We start from the raw sequence: 18760 nt of genomic DNA on the forward strand, positions 1-18760 counted from the left end.
GCGGTAGAAAAGGGTAGAGCTCCTCACTTACAGGAGAAACTGCTCAGACTTTTAAAGTTCCTTAATTCCCCCTCTGCCCCTGAATGAAAAGTCCAGAGGAATGAATAGCAAAGAGGGGGACTGCTCCTTGGAGATGCAATGTGACCGACAACTGTAGCAGAAAGCGTTTGAGACAAACCCCAAGGAGGCGTCTCTTCTAGCGTGTCCATCGGGTAAGAGAAAGGAGTCGCAGATGGATCCAAGGTGATGCTGCGTTTAGAGGAGGGTGGTAGCTGTGTGTCCTTGGCTTTTTCCCTTACTGAGAACCCTTATTTGGGCTCTTGGGTGGCTCAGTCAGTTAAAGGACTGACTTCAACTCAAGTCGATTATACATTTTAAAAAGGGTGAGTTCTTGAGGCGCCTGGGTGGCTCAGTCCGTTATGCATCCGGCTTTGGCTCAGGTCATGATCTCACAGTTCATGAGTTCGAGCCCCACATCAGGCTCTCTGTTGTCAGCTCAGAGCCTGGAGCCTGCTTCGAATTCTGTGTCTCCTTCTCTCTCTCTCTGCTCCTCCCCCACTCTCCATCTGTCTCTCAAAAATGAATAAACACTAAAAAATAAATTTAAAAGTAGAGAGAACCCTTATTCTGGGCTGGGGAAATTGTTGATTTGTAATCTCGGGAAGATGAAAAAATCAGCAGGACAATGTCTAATTTGAGATACATTATTTTGAGGCTTTGAGGTTTGCATGTGGGTAGATGGAGAATTCTGGAATCGAGAACGTGAAAAATAGAAGGATGATCACAATAAAAATAAAATGTCTTGGATCTGTATAACCCCTCCATGGGAATCAAATTAATCTCTGTGGTCCTATTGAAAACCTGCTGGGGTGCACGGTGTTACTGCAGTCCTTACCTACACGTTGGGGGCCGTGTCTGCCTTGCAATCACAGGGCTCCTCTACAAAGCAAAGTTTTGGGGAGGTGCCAGGATACAGATGAGGCTTCTTCATCTCTACTGTGCAGTTCACGTGTTTTAGGATTCCTGCAGACAGGTTAAAATAAGAGGGAAGACCAGAGTGCCCGGGGGGCTCAGTCAGGCGAGCGTCTGTCAGCCCATGATCTCACATAGGCCCACAGCAGCTCAGAGCCCATTTCGGACGCCCTGTCCCCTTCTCTCCGTCCCTCCCCTGCTTGTGCTTTCTCAAAAATAAATAAAACATTACAAAAATAAGAAGGAAGAAAAGCCGATAGCACTCAGTCTCATTGTTCGGAGACCTTTGTTTAAATACGGTCAGGATTCCCAGGCACCGTGGGAGCCTCTTTTCTCATGGTTTCAAAGTGCGTTTCAAGCTCTGGGTCGCTAGGAAGGTGGGGAAGGGGGAGGATCAGAGCAGTCACAATCCTTCAGTATCTGAGAAGAACAGGAGAGCCAGGGATGCCTTCTGGGCAACCTCCCTTTCTCTCTGCCTCCCCCACCCTAGGAGATAACACCCAGCGCCGGGCAAGTCATCCACACTCGTCAGATTCTCTGGATGGAAAGAGGCTCACGTCTTCAGTGCTCCTTTCCCTTTGTCCCCTGACGAGTGTGATTCGAGACACAGGTGGAGCCTTGGGCACTGCATGGGCCTCCCAGGCTTTAGGCCGGTGCCCTGTCTCCTGGGGGTTCTAGCCTCTTCTTGAGCCTTGTGCTCACAGTGAGAGATCAACAGTCCTGGAAACTGGATAGATCCTTTCCCTCAGAAACCAGAAGATAGAATTAGGATTGAGATCAAATCCAGGAAAATGAACAAAGAAAATGATCCAAGAGTCCATAATCTGGTGAGTACTGGGGATCGTTTCAGATTCTACCTTTATTTTCTGGATGCATTTTGAAGACACACATGCAGTCATTGTCTGTGGCCCCGTAAGACTTTGGAGCACTCGCTTCCAGGCAGATGCTCCTCGCCTGCCCTTTCCAAGTTCTGTTGTTATTTGTTGGTGAAGTTTGGTTTCAGCGTTATGGTTTCTATGATTCTTTTGGACTCGGACATAATTCCTTCTTGACGCTCCACGTGAGTGACAAGCACAGATGTGCAATAAAGTAGTTTAAAGAATATTGGGTTTGTAATTAAAAGAAAGACTCGGGCATGACATCTTGCTGTGGCATTTACTTGTGATTTTTTTGGTTGGTTGGTTGGTTGGTTGGTTGGTTGGTTTTTTTAGCCTGGGCTTAGAATTGAATCTTTTTTAATGTTTTGGTGTTTATTCATTTTTGAGAGAGATGGAGACGGAGTATGAGCAGGGAAAGGGGAGAGAGAGAGAGAGAGAGAGAGAGAGAATCTGAAACAGGCTCCAGGCTTTGAGCTGTCAGCACAGAGTCAGACGTGAGACCCAAAGGTGTGAACTGTGGGATCATGCTCTGAGCGAAGTGGGATGCTTAATCAACTCAGCCACCCAGATGCCACCCACATTTAATCTTTTGGAACCTCAGGTTCCCTGTTGTGTGAAAGTGCCCAGCGTAATACCTGACACATAATGGTTGCTCAACATACGTTTACTGGAGCTGAAAATGAGGACAGCCTGCCTTTCAGAATGTTAAAGATTAAGCAGTTTTGGAATCCTGTAGCTAGATCTGAGCAATTTTTTCAATCTCATTTCCAATTTAATGTGTGCGTTCCACTAAATGGCATTTTGTTTTGTTCTGTTTTGTTTGTTTTGCTAGACATCTCAGGGGCGAGGATGAAGGGGGAGGGGAAGAGAAGGTGAGTGAGCTAGAAGGCAAGACTGCCTCAGCCTGGGGGCTGTTACCTCCATATGTTTTACCCTCCTCACCCAAAGTCTTTGAGTCCTCTGCCCCACAGCCCATAGCTATTAATAACTCCCGTACCCAGCGTGGCATCCATCTGGGTGGGTGGGTCACTTGTCTTCATAGAGCAAACACAGCTGGCAGGCCCACTCGTGTTGATCCACAGGTGGTAAGGTCGAGGGTGGAGGCTGGTGTAACATTTAACCGTATCTTACGGGAAGGGGACCAGAGGTCATAGGGAGATCAGTCAAAGGATTTCTCATAATGCTTAGGCAGGTGGAGTACAGGAGAATGGATCTGATTTTTAAAGTTCTATTTGTAGATATATTTTAGTAAGATGAGTTTCTTCTGGACACCCCTGAGTAAATTGCTGATTATATCTCAAAGACTGTTGTGCTCACTGGACCCAAGGGGCGCTCGTAGGGGTCGCGTTATTCTTGGAAATAGAACTGTCTTTGTGTGTAGTGAAACAGACAGAGATGTGACGTGGCGTTAGGCTTGCCTCGTGCTTATGAGTAAGGTGTTGGAGAGTTTATGTTAAATAGCCTCATTTCAGTTATAATCATTCACTCCTCTAGGCTCCAGACTATAATCTTGCAAAGATCTGAGCTTCACTTTGCTCCCCATCTCACACTCATCTTCTTCCTATTGTATTCTCTTTCTTCATTGTGCTATTTCCTCCTCTGGGTTCTCAATTCAAGAAGGGAGCTACACTTTCTAACATGCCAACAGAAGGAAGCAACTGAGAAGAGAGAAAATAAAGAATGATAACCACAAGTGAAGCAATAGTGTTGTTTTAAATAAAGGCCTGCCTGAGGGGATTTGGCATTGTAGATATGGGCATGTGTAAACTATAGGCAGGCTATGTACATATTTTCTAATCATCTAATAGAATTATCAGAATAAACAATTTCACAACTTTCTTAGGCCCTTGATTCCAATGGCTTGAATCCAGTAAAATCTAGGAATACATAGTACACAGGAGAGAACTGTGGGGTAATGTTTTGTATGTGTAAGAAGGGCACTTGTTGGGATGAGCACTGGGTGTTATATGGAAACCAACTTGACAATAAACTATAATTAAAAAAAGAGTTTACAGTCTAGGTAAGAGGAGAAACAATAGCCAATACAAGTTTTTTCTTTGTGATGATTTTTTAAAAATTTATTTTGAGAGAGAGAGAGTGTGAGTGAGCAGGGGAGAGACAGAGGGACAGGCAGAGAGAGAATCTCATGAACTGTGAGCTCGTGACCTGTGCTGAAATCAAAAGCTGGATGCTTAACTGACTGACCCACCCAGGCCCCCCTTGAAGCTTTTATTTTTTAGTAATCTCTACACCCACATGGGGCTCGAACTCACAGCCCCGAGATCAAGAGTCTCACACTCTAGTGACTGAGCCGGCCAGGCACCTCTGCATATTTTTTTCTTAACATGATGAGAAAACAGTCTCGATGTCATAGAAGGGGATAGAGTATTGGTCATATTGCACAGAAGTGTTAGTCAGGAACATTCTTCCAATAGATAGGTTACAATCTAACCAACAGGAAGAGTCATCCTAGAAGGTGTGGGCATCAAGGAGTGTGTTTTCTCAGGTTGGCACCCTGGGCAGGCAGGGTCATCGGGTAATTGACTATTAACTGCAGAGAAAAGAGTGATGTAGAGAGGAATATTATTGCTACAGGCGAATATATGCATCTTCTGATAGAAATGCTTTGGAAGTCTCCAAGTGGGCAGGTTTCTTGTGTAGGCTTCCACGCCTATGTGGGTAGGTATGCTTGGTGCGTATACCTTAAAAATTCTAGACTCGTGTGGTGTATTCCATTATGTCTCTAGCCAAACTAGAGTAATTGGAAAGAGCTTACCGTGCAAACAACTGGGAAACAATCTGCTGAGTGGGCCTCCCCACAACCCTACACATGGGCCGTTTCCTTGCTCCAGCATCTGATTACATTGGTCTTCTAGTTGTTAATGAACCTGGCTTCTTTATATTTCTAAAATATTTTTTTTTAATTTTAATTTTTTTTTGAGAGAGAGAGTCAGAGCACGAGTACGGGAGGGGCAGAGAGAGAGGGAGACACAGAATCTGAAGCAGGTTCCAGGCTCTGAGCCTGAGGTGGGGCTCGAACTCACAGACCATGAGATCATGACATGAGCCTAAGTCTGACGGATGCTTAACTGACTAGCCACCCAGGCGCCCCAAACCTAGCTTCTTTAAAGTATCCATGTGCAGATGAAACTATACACAAATGACCCTTCTTCAGGAAATGCAATAGGAGGCCATATTGTATCCAAATGACCACACTGTGCCCTGTAATAAGTATGATATGTAGGTGCCTGGGTATAGGCATGGATTTGAGTCCCTGCGCGTGGGTATGTTTGACCATGCATCTATAGTTGAGTCTGGCCCACCTTGAGCAGTTCTAAGTGAGGATACATGTGCACACAGGCCTTTACCTTTCTTCCTTCAGTCTGTATTAGTGGGTGTGTGGTTTGGTTTCTGGGCGGAGCTCGCAAGTTGTGGCTGGCTGCTGACTGACTTTTTCATACTGGTCCTGTGGTTAAGAGAGATTATGCTCACAGAACCTTCCCCAGAGAGCCAAACTCGTTAGACTGGCTGCTCCCTGGATGAACACGATTACATCTGATAATGCGCTGAAAGGGAAGTAAGAGGAAAAGAAAACAAGAATGAGAACGGCAGTGAGAAATTTTCAAACAGCTTTTGAATTCACCTGACTGGGCCAACGTTTTATTATTTAAGATCTTCTCCTTCTCCACCCTCTCGAGGCTCTCTGATTAAAAAAAAAAAAATTTTTTTTTAATGTTTATTTATTTGAGAGGGAGAGAGAGAGAGAGCACGAGTGGGGGTGGGGCAGGGAAACAGGGAGACACAGAATCAGAAGCAGGCTCCGGGCTCTGAGTGGGGCTCGAACCCATGAACTGTGAGATCATGACCTGAGCTGAAGTCGGGCCCTTAACCGACTCAGCCACTCAGGTGCCCCAGGGCTCTCTGATTCTTGCCATATCTCAGGGCTTTTCCTTCCATGTGGGCTTGTGGAATTGTGGAAACTTTCTCCACCCCCTTTCACCTTGCCTTTTGGCTCATAAACTAGATACGATGGATTTTGTTATCTTATAAATCATTGACTTCATAGATCCTCTGTTATGTATAAGCCCACAGATAAGAAGGTGCCTCTCCTCTGTGCTATTTTTTTCCTGGCTACTCCTCTGTTTACTCGGGCTTCTATCAACAAACCACACACCTGTCTTTCTTCTGGGTTGTAAAGAAAATGGTTTAACTCGCATCTCCTCATACAAGGATAGTGAAAAGAGGGTATGGCTGGAACTGGAAGGTCTCTTTGTACGTGTTTCAGGCACTAAGAGACTCTGCCTCCATAAGTCACATTGTGGTTTTTAGGATCAACAATAAAACACAACATGTAATGTAATAGAGGACAAGCTAATATGGTGAATAGCACATATGTACCATATGGGATAATATCCTATAAGCCACAGTTCTGATTTGTAACATTTTACCTTGTTATCAGATCACTACAAAACTATTTCATATACTTAGGATCACCTAGAGGGTGAAAAAAACACACCATTTTTTTTTTCCAGGTCAGTCAGAATTGATTAGAACCAGGGGAGACCCTTGTTAACCAAAGGCAAAATCAAATGTGTAGATGTATATGAGAGAGTGGTAACCAACCACCGATTCTCTTCAGAAAGAAAGAACCAAGTTTTTGGAGGTGTGATTTTATTTTATTTTTATTTTTATTTTTTTATTAAAGTTTTTAATGTTTATTTATTTTTGAGAGACGGAGCACGAGCAAGGGAGGGGCAGAGAGAGAGGGAGACACAGAATCTGAAGCAGGCTCCAGGCTCTGAGCTGTCAGCACAGAGCCCAAAGCGGGACTTGAACCCACAGACTGTGAGATCATGACCTGAGCCGAAGTCAGAAACTTAACCAACTAAGCCACTAAGATGCCCTTGGAGGTGTAATTTTAAATATATGCTGATCATAGAGAATTAAAAGTGATGTTCATAAAGCATCTCTGGCCCAGTGAGCAAGAAAGAAAGAACTACAGTTACTTGGAAGGGAATTGGGAACGGGATAAGTGAAGAATAATGGGGTGGGAGAAAGCTATTCATGGTAAATAAATTTAATTTATTATTTTTGAACTATATATGTAACTATATATGAGTGAATACATATTATATATAAATATATATGAGATCATCATTTATATTTACATAAATATACAGTTTAAGAGAGAGAAAGAAGATGGCTTGCTCGCAACAATCCCTTTAATTTATATACTTGTAAGAATAAATGCCTGTGTCTGTCTATATATAATGGGCACGGGAAGGTCCAGTTAAAATATAATTGTAACACACAAAAAAAATTAAACCTGCTTAGGATTTTTTAAAAATGTTATTTATTTATTTTGAGAGAGAAAGAGAGAGAGAGTGGGGTGAGGGGGAGAGAGAGAGAGGAGAGACCCCCAAGCAGGTTTTGCACTGTCAGCACAGGGCCTGACGGTGGGCTCCATGTCACAAACAGAGAGATCATGACCTGAGCCAAAATCAAGAGTTGGACGTTTAACTGACTGAGCCACCAGGGCACCCGAACCTGCTTGGGATCATAGGGGAGGTAGATCATTCCCATATTACCCATGGACCATAATTGCTCAGACAGGTACTATGGACTCGAGCATTGGAGCAGTGGTCTTGAGTAGGAGCAAAGCCTTTGAAATAATTTGAGAAATATTGGCATGAAAGGATAAGGCCAGATCTGGGCTATACTTCCTGTATAATAGAAAAGAGAAAAATGCCGGGAAAAAACAACGTTCTTCACACTTGAGTGTCAGGGAGATGGATAAGATGCATGGATGATTCAGAAAGTTCCAGGTAGTCATGTACTTAATACCTCATGATGTGTAGAGGTGTCTTAAAACTCTCTCTGCTCCACTTAATTTTTTTCAGAACAACTCAGTCCTTGGGAATTCTTCTCAGTGGTGCCCCGTGCATTCTCTGAGGGTCAAGCATAGCGGTGGACAGCTGTGTGGCTGAGATGAGAAGGTCATGGCACGAACGCTGCTGGAATGCAGTCTCAGTGACAAGCTGTGTGGTAAGGACAGACACCACGGATGCCTATCTTCTGATTCTAGGATGACAGTGATGAAGGTCTGCATAGATTCCAGAAGGAGGATGAGACAATTTCTAGTAGAAATGAAGATGGTGTTGATAAAGGAAAGGCACTAGAGCTCATTGTCTTTTATTTAATGCTTATTTATTTATTTTGATTGAGAGAGAGAAAGAGAGCTGGGGAGGGGCAGAGAGAGAGGGAGAGAATCCCAAGCAGGCTCTGCACTGTCGGCACAGAGCCTGATGCAGGGCTCAATCTCAGGAACGGTGAGATCATGACCTGGGCCGAAGTCAAGATTTGGACACTTAACTGACAAAGCCACCCAGGCCCCCGGGTCATTGTCTTCGAAGAGGGGCAAGTGCCAAGAGATCCAGATGTTGCCTCCTTCAGCTCAGCAGGAACACCGGGAGTCGAGACACAGAGCGTGCTTGATAGGCTGAGAAGCAGGGACACTGGGGTTTCTGATTGGAGAGCTGCTTCCCGGTAGTGGTTCCTTTGTACGCAAGTAGAGGGGAAGAAGGAAGAGCTGGCCATTTCGTGTATGAGGAGCTGAGGACTGGTGGGTAGGGGAAGTTGTGTGAACTATCACATTGGGGTTCTTTTTCAATCTCTTCTCGCCCTACTTGATTACCTCCCCAGTTATCCGTGAGCAGCAGTATGAGATCATCATCATCCCAACCATTCTGGTTGGTGGCTTCCTCGTCCTTCTTGCAGTCATCCTGTGGCTTTTTATCAGAGGACAAAGAGCCCAACAACAGTCTCTTGGACTCCGAGGTAAAACTCAAAGTGGCAATGGGGAGAGGCTTGGGGAAGATGGAGATTACAGAAAGTAAGACCCAAGTGTCAGTGAGCCCAAGTCTAGAAGGTGAGGTCCTTGCTATGCGAGAGGAGGTATGGGGCCCCTCTTGTGGAGTTGAAGGGAGGTGAGCTCTTCTCTAAGAACTCATGAGAAGAAACTCAATAGGTGCTTGGTAGTTGAAACTACAGTAGGCAAGGGAGGCCTCATGGGACCTGTTTCTCTCTAATTTCCCTATTGTACTATCAAATATTTGGCCATGGGAGTGTCTGCATATTGGGAAGGACGATTACTGGGTAAAGCCCAAGGCTTTGTTACCAGCCTTGAAGGATGACATTTTAGTCTGTAATACATCCCAGGCCTGCTCTGGACTCCCGGACTATGTGATAAAGAGGGGTAGCCTTCATCACAGTCTTTGAACTGTTAAGTAGGAGATGATGTCTTGTGCTGAAGTACCACTGAGCATATAATGAAAGAGAATTAGCTCGCATGAAACTAAGAGTGAAAAGAAGGAAAAGAAATTCCTGAGAGTGATCAGGAATTGTATAGTGACTGATCCCCAATCCCTCTCTACATTTTATCCCGTTCTCTTTGAATTCACTTACAGAAAAACTTCTCAAATAAGTTGTCTAAACTCATTCTGATGACTTCTACTTGTCACAGTCTCTAGTGCTTTTATCCCCACCACTCGACCCAACAACCATTTCCAAGGTCACCACTGACAGCTATATTGAGTCCTCGTCTTGACCTGTCAAAAGCATTTGACACAGTTTTGTACCTTCTCCTTCTAGAAACACTTCGTTTCTCCTTTTAAATCTATAGTCACTTCCTAAATGGTCTCATTTTCAGTCTTATGGATTCAAACACTTTCTCTATTCTGATTGTAGTCCCCCTTGAACTCCAGATTCCTAGATTAAACCACCAATTTTGTAGTTTGGATCCAATACACATCTTCTGTGTAATATGCCCAGAACAAAGGTCCTGAAATTCCCTTACAATGGTCCCCCCATGCTCTTCTCTACCAGCAAATGGCAAGCCTTGTCTTCTATGTGTTCAGTCTAAAATCTTGAAGATATCCTTGACTCCTCTCTCTCTTACATTCCATTTCCAATGCATTAGCCAATCTTGTCAATTCTACCTTCCGAACAAACTGAAGCAGCTCTCACCTCTCATAAATCCTTGTAATACACTCTTAACTGGATTCTCCACTTCTGCCTCTATCCCTTTACGGACTGTTCTCCACAGGACAGCAGAATTATTCTTTTAAGGCCTAAGTCAGTCCTGACCATTCTCTCCTTGAAACAAAAAAGAATTTTTTTTTAGAATTAAAAAAAGAGAAAATTCTTTCAATAACCTTCCATGACCTCGGGGCTTTGTCACGTATAATTCTCCAATTATCTCATATAGTTCCAGCTGTACTAACTTCATTTCTCTTCCTTAAGTATGCCAAGTATGCTTCTTCTCCAGTGCCTTTGCTCTTCCTGATCCCTCTGTCTATAATATCCGTCCTGATACCAGAATGGTTTGCTCTCATAATTGCTTCCAGGCATTTCTCAAATGTCATCTTATCAGAAAGCCCTTTCCTGACCTTGACATGTAAAATAGCATCACTGATGTTTCTGATTCTGCTCTTTTCCTTCCATAACACTCAGCACCTGGTTTGTTATTATCTGCTTCCTTTTTCCTACCATGAGAGAGTAATCATAAGAATCTGGACTAACTAGTCCCGATACCTAGAATAGTGCCTGGCATGAAGGATGCGATATTTGTCAAACAGATGGAATGAATGAATGGAGATTTAATGAGAAGAATGAATTTCTCTTTTCCAATGGAGAAATGTGGACTAAGAAAAGGGGAAAATACCAGAAGATTTTTTTTACTGAGACCATAAGAAATATGCAATAATTAACTTTGGGAACATCTTAAGGGAAGAAGAATCACCATGGCTTGGAGTTAAGTAGTTATCCAGACTCTCCTCTCCACCTTTAAAAGTCATTTGATCAACTTGAGCAATAGCCCCTACTGGTAGCTACTACTACCTCTAAGTATCTGGGGGTAAAGCACCTACTGAGGAACTTCCTTAATTGTCTCCATACTATACTTATACTGAACTATAATCCTGAGAAAGGCAGAAAGGAAATGTGATTACCACTTTCCAGAGGTCCATCTTGAGTTGTCTTAGAAATATTACAAATATTGTAGAAAGGTTGGTATTCATGCTGGTTCTCAGAGAAGCAGCGGAAGTTATCCTCCCATCGGGCGGATCCTTCCCAATGGCTAAAGGAACTTCCTTTCCAGTTTGTTCCGTGCTCTGTTCTCCTGGAGTCCCTAGGGTAGGGAACCAATGGTTGGTATCATCTCTTTGTTCTAGGTGTTGTCGCTGTGCCTCCATCTAGGGGCTTGAGCTTGGAGGTAGCAAGTCATGGTGGAAGCGTGTTTGTGCCACTCAAAGAGAGATCGGTAGAAAGCCTCCTACAAACTATGACTCATGCTCTGGCTAAGCTGCAAGTGCCCCGGGAGCGATTCTATGATGTTCTGGAGCAGATCCACAGTGGGAGTTATGGAGCCATCTATCGAACCAAGATGTACACTGGGGACCCTGCTAAGCCAAAGAGTGTTGTCATCAAGGCTTTGAAAGGTAAAAGGAGAAGTGGTTGACTTCTCTTCCCCTTGTTCATTTTTCCACTGTGAGCCCCCAGCAGTGAATGCTGACAAGCTTGAAGACATGAAGACGGTAACCAACAGATAGCTGGGATCACCACTGTGGGCAGAATAAGAAGGGTAACAAGGATAGGATAAGCAAGAGTACTGATCAAAAGGTCTGGGCAGTGATCATATTTGAATGTGAACACTTGTCTATTTAGGCAGATGAAAGCCTATCCAGTTCTAAAACCTATGATTTTATCTTCGCTTTGACAAAAAATCAGTGACATTGAGGATTATCTTCTCGTTAGTTCCCTTTCTATTTACTCTTTGTCTACACTTACTCTCCTTTGGAGCTTTGAAAATTACCATCTGAGGTTGTTTCCTCCCTCATACCTCCCGTTTTGTTGGTGATGTTTTGATTGCTCACTTCCCATGGCCCTCCTGTCCTCCACAGAACCAGCTGGGCTCCATGAGGTGCAGGATTTCTTGGGGCGCATCCAATTCTATCAGTACTTGGGGAAGCACAAGAACCTGGTGCAGCTGGAAGGCTGCTGCACGGAAGGACTGCCGCTCTATATGGTGTTGGAGGATGTGACCCAAGGAGACCTGCTCAGCTTTCTCTGGACCTGCCGGCGGGTAAGCAGTAGGGTAGAGGTGTTAGGAAGGAAAGCCTTGAGCTGGCTGGTTAGCTGTTCACATGCCAATTGGCTTGTCAAATGACAAAGCAGAGAGGCTTTAATATAGAGGCTATAATAACATAGCAGAATGATTGAGTATCACCATCCAATGGAACTATTTATGAAGATAGAAATGTTCTGTATCTGCTCTGTCCAAAATGGTAGCCATCAATCACATGGGGCTATGGAGTGCTTGCAATGTGGCTGATGTGACTGAGAAACTGAATTGCTAACTTTATTTAATTTTAAATAATCAACTTTTAAATAGCCACATGTGGCTAATGGCTACCATATTGGGCACTGCAGATTAGCATACGAACTCTGGGCTTTACCTCTTACTAGCAGGTGGGCAGATCTCCTCTCTGAGCCTGAATTTTCTGAATCTGTAAAATGGGAATAATAATAAATTATTAATAAAATTAACAGAAATTATGCATGTGAAAACTGTTAGTACTGCTTATAATTTTATTGCTGTTAGCCTTAAGTGGGTCTTCTATTCTGTAATATTGCTCTAGTATGCCACGGTGAATGAGGATAATTTAGCTTGAAAGTTTTTGTACTTTAAATTCATATTAAAATTTTTTTACATGTTCAGAAATTTCCAGACTAAAATGCAAGTCCTTTTCTTTACAATTTTCCTACTTCTCTATACATTCATCTTTCTGAAGTGCTGCGTTTTTCTAGTTAGTTCCTCACTTACCAATGGACAAGTTCAATATTAACCAAGCCTCCTTAATAGACTAATTATTTTACTACTAAATGTGCATGATAAAGGGACATTGTTTCCATCCAAACGGGGTACAAACAGGGTAATGTACAAGTCTTTAGGCATTTAAATCTTTTTAACAGGTTTTACATCTGTAACTTGTTCACTGCTCTAACCTCACTAGCTTCTTTCTATTTTCAAAATGATTATGCATCTCTATTTTAGAGCATTGGCACATGCTTTTCTCATTACACCAAACTCCTCCCTCCCCTTTTTTGCATAGTCACTGTCCACTCATCCTTCAGATCTTTTTTGGTCACCATCATGTGCTATTTTCCATGTCTTTCACGGTGCATATATTTATGCATGATTATTTGGTTATGATTCACACGTGTTTGTCACATTGTATGATCTGGAAGGCAGCAGACATATTTATTTTGCTTACTTTTGTGTTCTGAGTTCCTAAGATGAAACATGGTGCATATTAGGCATTCGATGATGATGTGTCGAATTAATGTGCTTAATTCTCTCTCTCTCTCTCTCTCTCTCTCAGACACACACACACACACACACAGACACACACACACACACACACTATCCCAGAAAAATTGTTTCTTTATCCAGGGGATAGTCTTTCTTCCCTGCTATTTTGTTCTTCCTTCATTCTGTGATTCATCTACATTCTGCTTTGTTTTTCCAGGCCAGTAAATCATTGTACTTCTCTGCATATCTAAGAATCTCTCATATTAGCCTCTCTTCGAGTCTTAGTCCCTATGTTTTTATGCCTTTTCTTTAGCCTTGATACCTGCATTTAAGAATATCTCTGCTTATTAAATTCAACACCCACAAAGTAAATAATATAGTTAAGAAGTGGACAAAAAACATGACCAGACATTTTTCCAAAGACATGCAAATGGCTAACAGACACACGAAAAGATGCTCAATGCCACTTATCCTCAGGAAAATACGTGAAGCCCATGAGATACCACCTCATACCTGTCAGAATGACTGAAGTTAACAGCACAGGAAACAACAGGTGTTGGTAAGGATGTGGAGAAAGGGGAACTCTCTTGCACTGTTGGTGAGAATGCAAACTGATGCAGCCGCTCTGGAAAACAGTGTGGAGGTTCCTCAAAAAGCTAAAAATAAAACTACCCTACAATCCAGCAATTGCATGACTAAGCATTTACCCAAAAGATACAAAAACACTGATTCAAAGGGGCACATGCACCCCGATGTTTACAGTAGCATTGTTAACAATAGCCAAATGATGGAGAGAGCCCAAATGTCCATTGACTGATGAATGGATAAAAAAGATGTGGTGCATACAAAGAAATATCACTCAGCCATCAAAAGGAATGAAATCTTGCCATTTGCAATGATATAGATGGAGCTAGAGCATATTATGCTCAGTGAAATAAGTCAGTCAGAGAAACACACGTACCGTATGATTTTACTCACATGTGGAATTTAAGAAACAAAACAGATGAACATAGGGGAAGAGGGGGATAAGAGAGGGAAGCAAACCATAAGAGCTTCTTAACTATAGAGAACAAACTGAGGGTTGCTGGAGGGGAGACAATGGGCTCGATGGGTGATGAGTTTTAAGAAGGGCACTTGTTATAATGAGCACTGGGTGTTATATGTGGGTGATGGATCACTGAATTCTGTACCTGAAACCAATATTTCCCTATATGCTAACTGACTAGACTTTAAATAAAAACTTTAAAGGAAAAGAATATCTCTGCCCCTATTTTATTTTTTCAAATCTGTTCATGTAACTTTGCTATAATGCCTTTATCTCTGTCCTTTTAGGATGTGATGACCATGGATGGCCTTCTCTATGATCTCACAGAAAAACAAGTATATCACATCGGAAGGCAGGTCCTCCAGGCTTTGGTAAGGCTGGGCAAAATGACAAGTGGCATAGATTTTTCCTGTTAGCCTGGTATTTGACATCATATTTCTAATATTTATATTTCCAGACGGGGTACATATTATAAAGAAAATCAAATAGAAGTAGGGAGCAGAAACTTAAGCACTGATAAATTGTTTTCACTTCTTTCTTTATGAAATTATTTAGATAATATGCTATAAGATGGGTAATTCTGGGCAGAAAGTAGTCAACTTGGGGTTTGTAGAAGGAACAGGAAGTGTTTTCAAAGGTTTCTCAGTCTTGAACGTCAAAAATCAGGGCCAAGAGTTATATGCTTTCTACTCTTACTTTCTCATACATACTAATATTAAGAGATGTAAAATGGCAAATAATAAGCAAGTTGGGAGGAGACACGGGAAGAGAAACCAAATGAGTGAAAGGCTGCAGAGCTATAAGGAAGTGTGCAATTTAATTTTGTACCTGAGAAACAAGAAAGACTAGTTCAGAACACGTTTTGTTGGAGACTTGTTTTGATATCGACTGTGATAGGAAATATATATACTTCAGGAAGAACAAGGAATAGTGGGAGAGGAGAAATAAGAAGGGGCAACAGTGAGACCATTCCTTCATTTTAAACCAGCTTCGAAGTAAGAGAAGCAACACAGGATTTAAGAGGAAAAAGATGTACCTTTGTCAGAACTAACCAGGAAATTTAGATGACAATTTCGATGAAGCTATTTAGATAATTGTGTTTAACATTAGCATTTGCTATAGAAAATCAGGGTCTGTGAGGCTACTAGTTTAAATATTTGGTATATTTTACCTCCTTGAGGTATGAAATGTACCAGGGATGTAAATGGAATTTCAGAAAGCTTAGAAAAGAAGGAGTGAGGTGAGAAAGAGCAGTAGTATAAATGTATAAGTGAATATTGTCTACAGTGTTTGGAGGGCCTCATTGGCACATCCCCTAGAGAAAGTCTGGGTGTCAGGATACAGCGTGCCTTGTATTCTGAGCCACAATTGTGGCAATGCCCCACAGGGATCTGTTGACCAGGCTTCTAGATTATCAGTTACAAGGCAATATCATACTATCTTTTTTCTTACTTTTAACAACCACAAAGTCATGACATTCTTTACTTATTTTTAAATTTTTTTTTATGTTTTTAAATTTATCTTTGAGACAGAGAGAAACAGAGCATGAGTGGGGGAGGGGCAGACAGCGAGGGAGACACAGAATCGGAAGCAGGCTCCAGGCTCTGAGCTGTCAGCTCAGAGCCCGATGTGGGGCTTGAACCCTCGAACCGTGAGATCATGACTGGAGCCAAGGTCAGATGCTTAACTGACTGAGCCACTCAGTTTTTTTGTTTGTTTGTTTGGGTTTTTTTTTTACGTCATTCTTGTTTAGCAGTCATAGACCTCAATCTCTAGCTCTTCAGTCATATAGAGCTTTTCAACTTCTTATTTCTTGAATAGCCTGATGTCGGGGGAAAGGATTGCAGCAAATCAACGTCATACAGGTGCGATGGTTTTTAAACGCTTTGTTAGCTGTGCTAGAATCCTTGTAACACTTCTTAAAAGTAGAGATCACCGGGTTCCTCTTCCTAGATTTTGGTTAATTACCATTGGTGTGAAAAGTGCATGTTTTTCAAAAGCTCTCAGGCCATCCTTATCTGCAGCCTGGCTTGAGAATTATTACTAGAATTTGTGGTACCTCCTATGAATTAGAGTACCCGGTTCTGGTCACTACCACTCAAAACAGTGTGGCCTTATGTAATCAATTTTCTCTCAAAAATACTTCCCTGACTCCCCTGACTTAGTTATTTTGGGGACAAAATGAGTGGATATAAAGCTCTGTATAACTTCATTAGAACAGCACTCAGTTTCACTGTGTATATATTGTCCTTGTTTGGGCGATCGTTGCAGAAGCTTGAGACCTGCTTCCTTTTCCAGTATGTAGGTGGGTCCTATCTTTGAGAAATGTAAAATCGGGCAGGAATTAGAGCTTGACTCAGAGTGGGTGATCGTACCTTCCAAACCCTATTAAAGCTATCCGGATTATTTGTTCAGTGTGGTCATGCTAAACACATTGTGCAAAACTGTGCAATTCGTTATCATAACTTGGAAGTGCTATGTCATTGTCAACGAGGCATGTTCAGAGTTGCAAAAGTCCTTGTCTTTTTTTTTTAATATTTTATTTATTTTTGAGAGAAAGATAGAAACAGCATTAACAGGGGAGGGTCAGAGAGAGAGGGAGACACAGAATCCGAAGACAGGCTCCAGGCTCCGAGCTGTCAGCACAGAGCCCGACGCGGGGCTCGAACCCACAAACCGTGAGATCATGACCTGAGCTGAAGTCGGACGCTCAACCGACTGAGCCCCCCAGGCGCCCTAAAAAAAGGTCCTTGTCTTTTTGAGGATTCCTGGGACCGCTTCTCCTTGTCTGTGACTTGAGCCATGACCTCGGACAGCTGATGCATCTTTCTTATGCTGACAGGAATTTCTCCAGGATAAGCATCTGTTCCATGGGGATGTGGCCGCCAGGAATATCCTGATCCAGTGTGACCTTACTGCTAAGCTCTGTGGTTTGGGCCTGGCTTATGAAGTCCATACCCGTGGGGCCATTCCGGCTACTTACTCCATACCCGTCAAGTGGCTCGCCCCAGAGCGGCTTCTGCTGAGACCAGCTGGCATCAGAGGAGATGTGTACGATTTGTTCCTGCCCTTTGGACTTCTTCCCTCCTCCTCCTCCTCCTCCTCCCCCTTCTTCTTCTTCTTCAACGTTTATTTCTTTACTTTGGGGAGAGAAAAAGAGAGAGATGGAGCGTGATAGGGGGAAGGGCAGACAGAGAGGGAGAGAGAATCCCAAGCAGGCTCTCTGCTGTCAGTACAGAGCCCGATGCAGGGCTTGATCTCATGAACCGTGAGATCATGACCTTAGCTGAAATCAAGAGTCAGAGCCACCCAAGCATCCCAGACCTCTTCTCTTCTTGACCTAGGTGTCCTCCAGTTCCTGACCGTGACTGTGTCTGTTGTCAATTATGTCTACATGTGAAATCTCTACTTAGAAGTCAGATAGACTCTCAAGGAGAAATGTGTGTTTTGTGACAGGGCTTATATTTGGCATCTGGCTACAGTCCTTTTAAGTGCCTTTTAAAATATTCCTTCTGTATTAGATTAGGAAGAGCCAAAATTAGGAAAGAGAAAAGAAAAATGAAGATTATTCATACCAATATCCAAGGACTTAATCTAGTAAAGTCCCTTTTATCTGAAGGAGGTGGGTCCACGTAATCAAAAGTTGTTAAGCTACTAATTATTAAAATAAAAAGAAATATACATACTTCAATAATTTATTTTGGCTTAAAACATATAAATACGTATTTATTGATTCTTCTTTTAGGGGAGGGCCAAGGCTTTTTTTTTTTTTTTTTTTTTTNCTAAATGAAGTTATACATTGTATTTCTTGTGTAAATAGCACTCATAATACATTAGTTTTGAGTTTTAGCTTGGGATGATTCTGAGTGAGAAATTTGAAAAAAAATTGTGAAGCAATTTGACTGCAGACATTTATTATTGTTTTTTCCAATTTCCTACTGTTGTCTCTCCCACACAATTGGACAACACTTTCTTTTTAGCACCTTAGTTTTATAGAATACTTTCAAAGCATCCAACCTAGTTTTCAGGAGCTAATGGATTTTTTTGCATTTATATCTAATTGATTACATAATGACATTGATACATATAATGGCATAAACAATATTGTAAAGAATCATGATTGGTTTTTGGTAACCATATAATTCAGCAGCTTGGAGAAGCACAGAGAGGTAATATAGAATATCTTATTGGCCTGAATGTCGTGAGGAGCAGAGTAAATTTAGAACATCAGTTAATATAAGAGACTTTGCTGCTTCACTCACATCTGCTTTTCAATAGAGGTCTGGGAGTAAAAGTTTAACTGGGCAATATTGCTTGTTTAATGATGATGTTATAGAATAGTGAAATATACATCTCTCAAATTATATTGCTCTGACAAATATCTATCCCCTTTATGTGTAATGCTTGCTCTGTTAATATGTTTCCTAGGTTTGGGCAGTTAGAGCTATTGAGGAAATAGTAGATAGAAGATAAGCCTCCCTGGGATTTGTGCTA

At 42.2% G+C, this 18760-nt stretch overlaps 1 protein-coding gene across 1 annotated transcript in view; it reads left to right on the top strand.

Moving 5' to 3' along the window:
• The window catches only part of STYK1 (serine/threonine/tyrosine kinase 1), a 37988-nt gene that overhangs the window by 13509 nt on the left and 5719 nt on the right, over positions 1-18760 (top strand). The window contains exons 2-7 of the mRNA XM_077764715.1: positions 7751-7895; positions 8553-8687; positions 11081-11347; positions 11810-11991; positions 14554-14637; positions 17109-17317. Of these exons, the coding sequence (XP_077620841.1) occupies positions 7850-7895; positions 8553-8687; positions 11081-11347; positions 11810-11991; positions 14554-14637; positions 17109-17317 (923 nt within the window). The 5' untranslated portion in view covers positions 7751-7849. The remainder of the gene's footprint in view (positions 1-7750; positions 7896-8552; positions 8688-11080; positions 11348-11809; positions 11992-14553; positions 14638-17108; positions 17318-18760) is intronic.

Source organism: Crocuta crocuta, unplaced genomic scaffold, assembly GCF_008692635.1.
Source record: "Crocuta crocuta isolate KB4526 unplaced genomic scaffold, BGI_CrCroc_1.0 scaffold1180, whole genome shotgun sequence".
Lineage (NCBI taxonomy): Eukaryota > Metazoa > Chordata > Mammalia > Carnivora > Hyaenidae > Crocuta > Crocuta crocuta.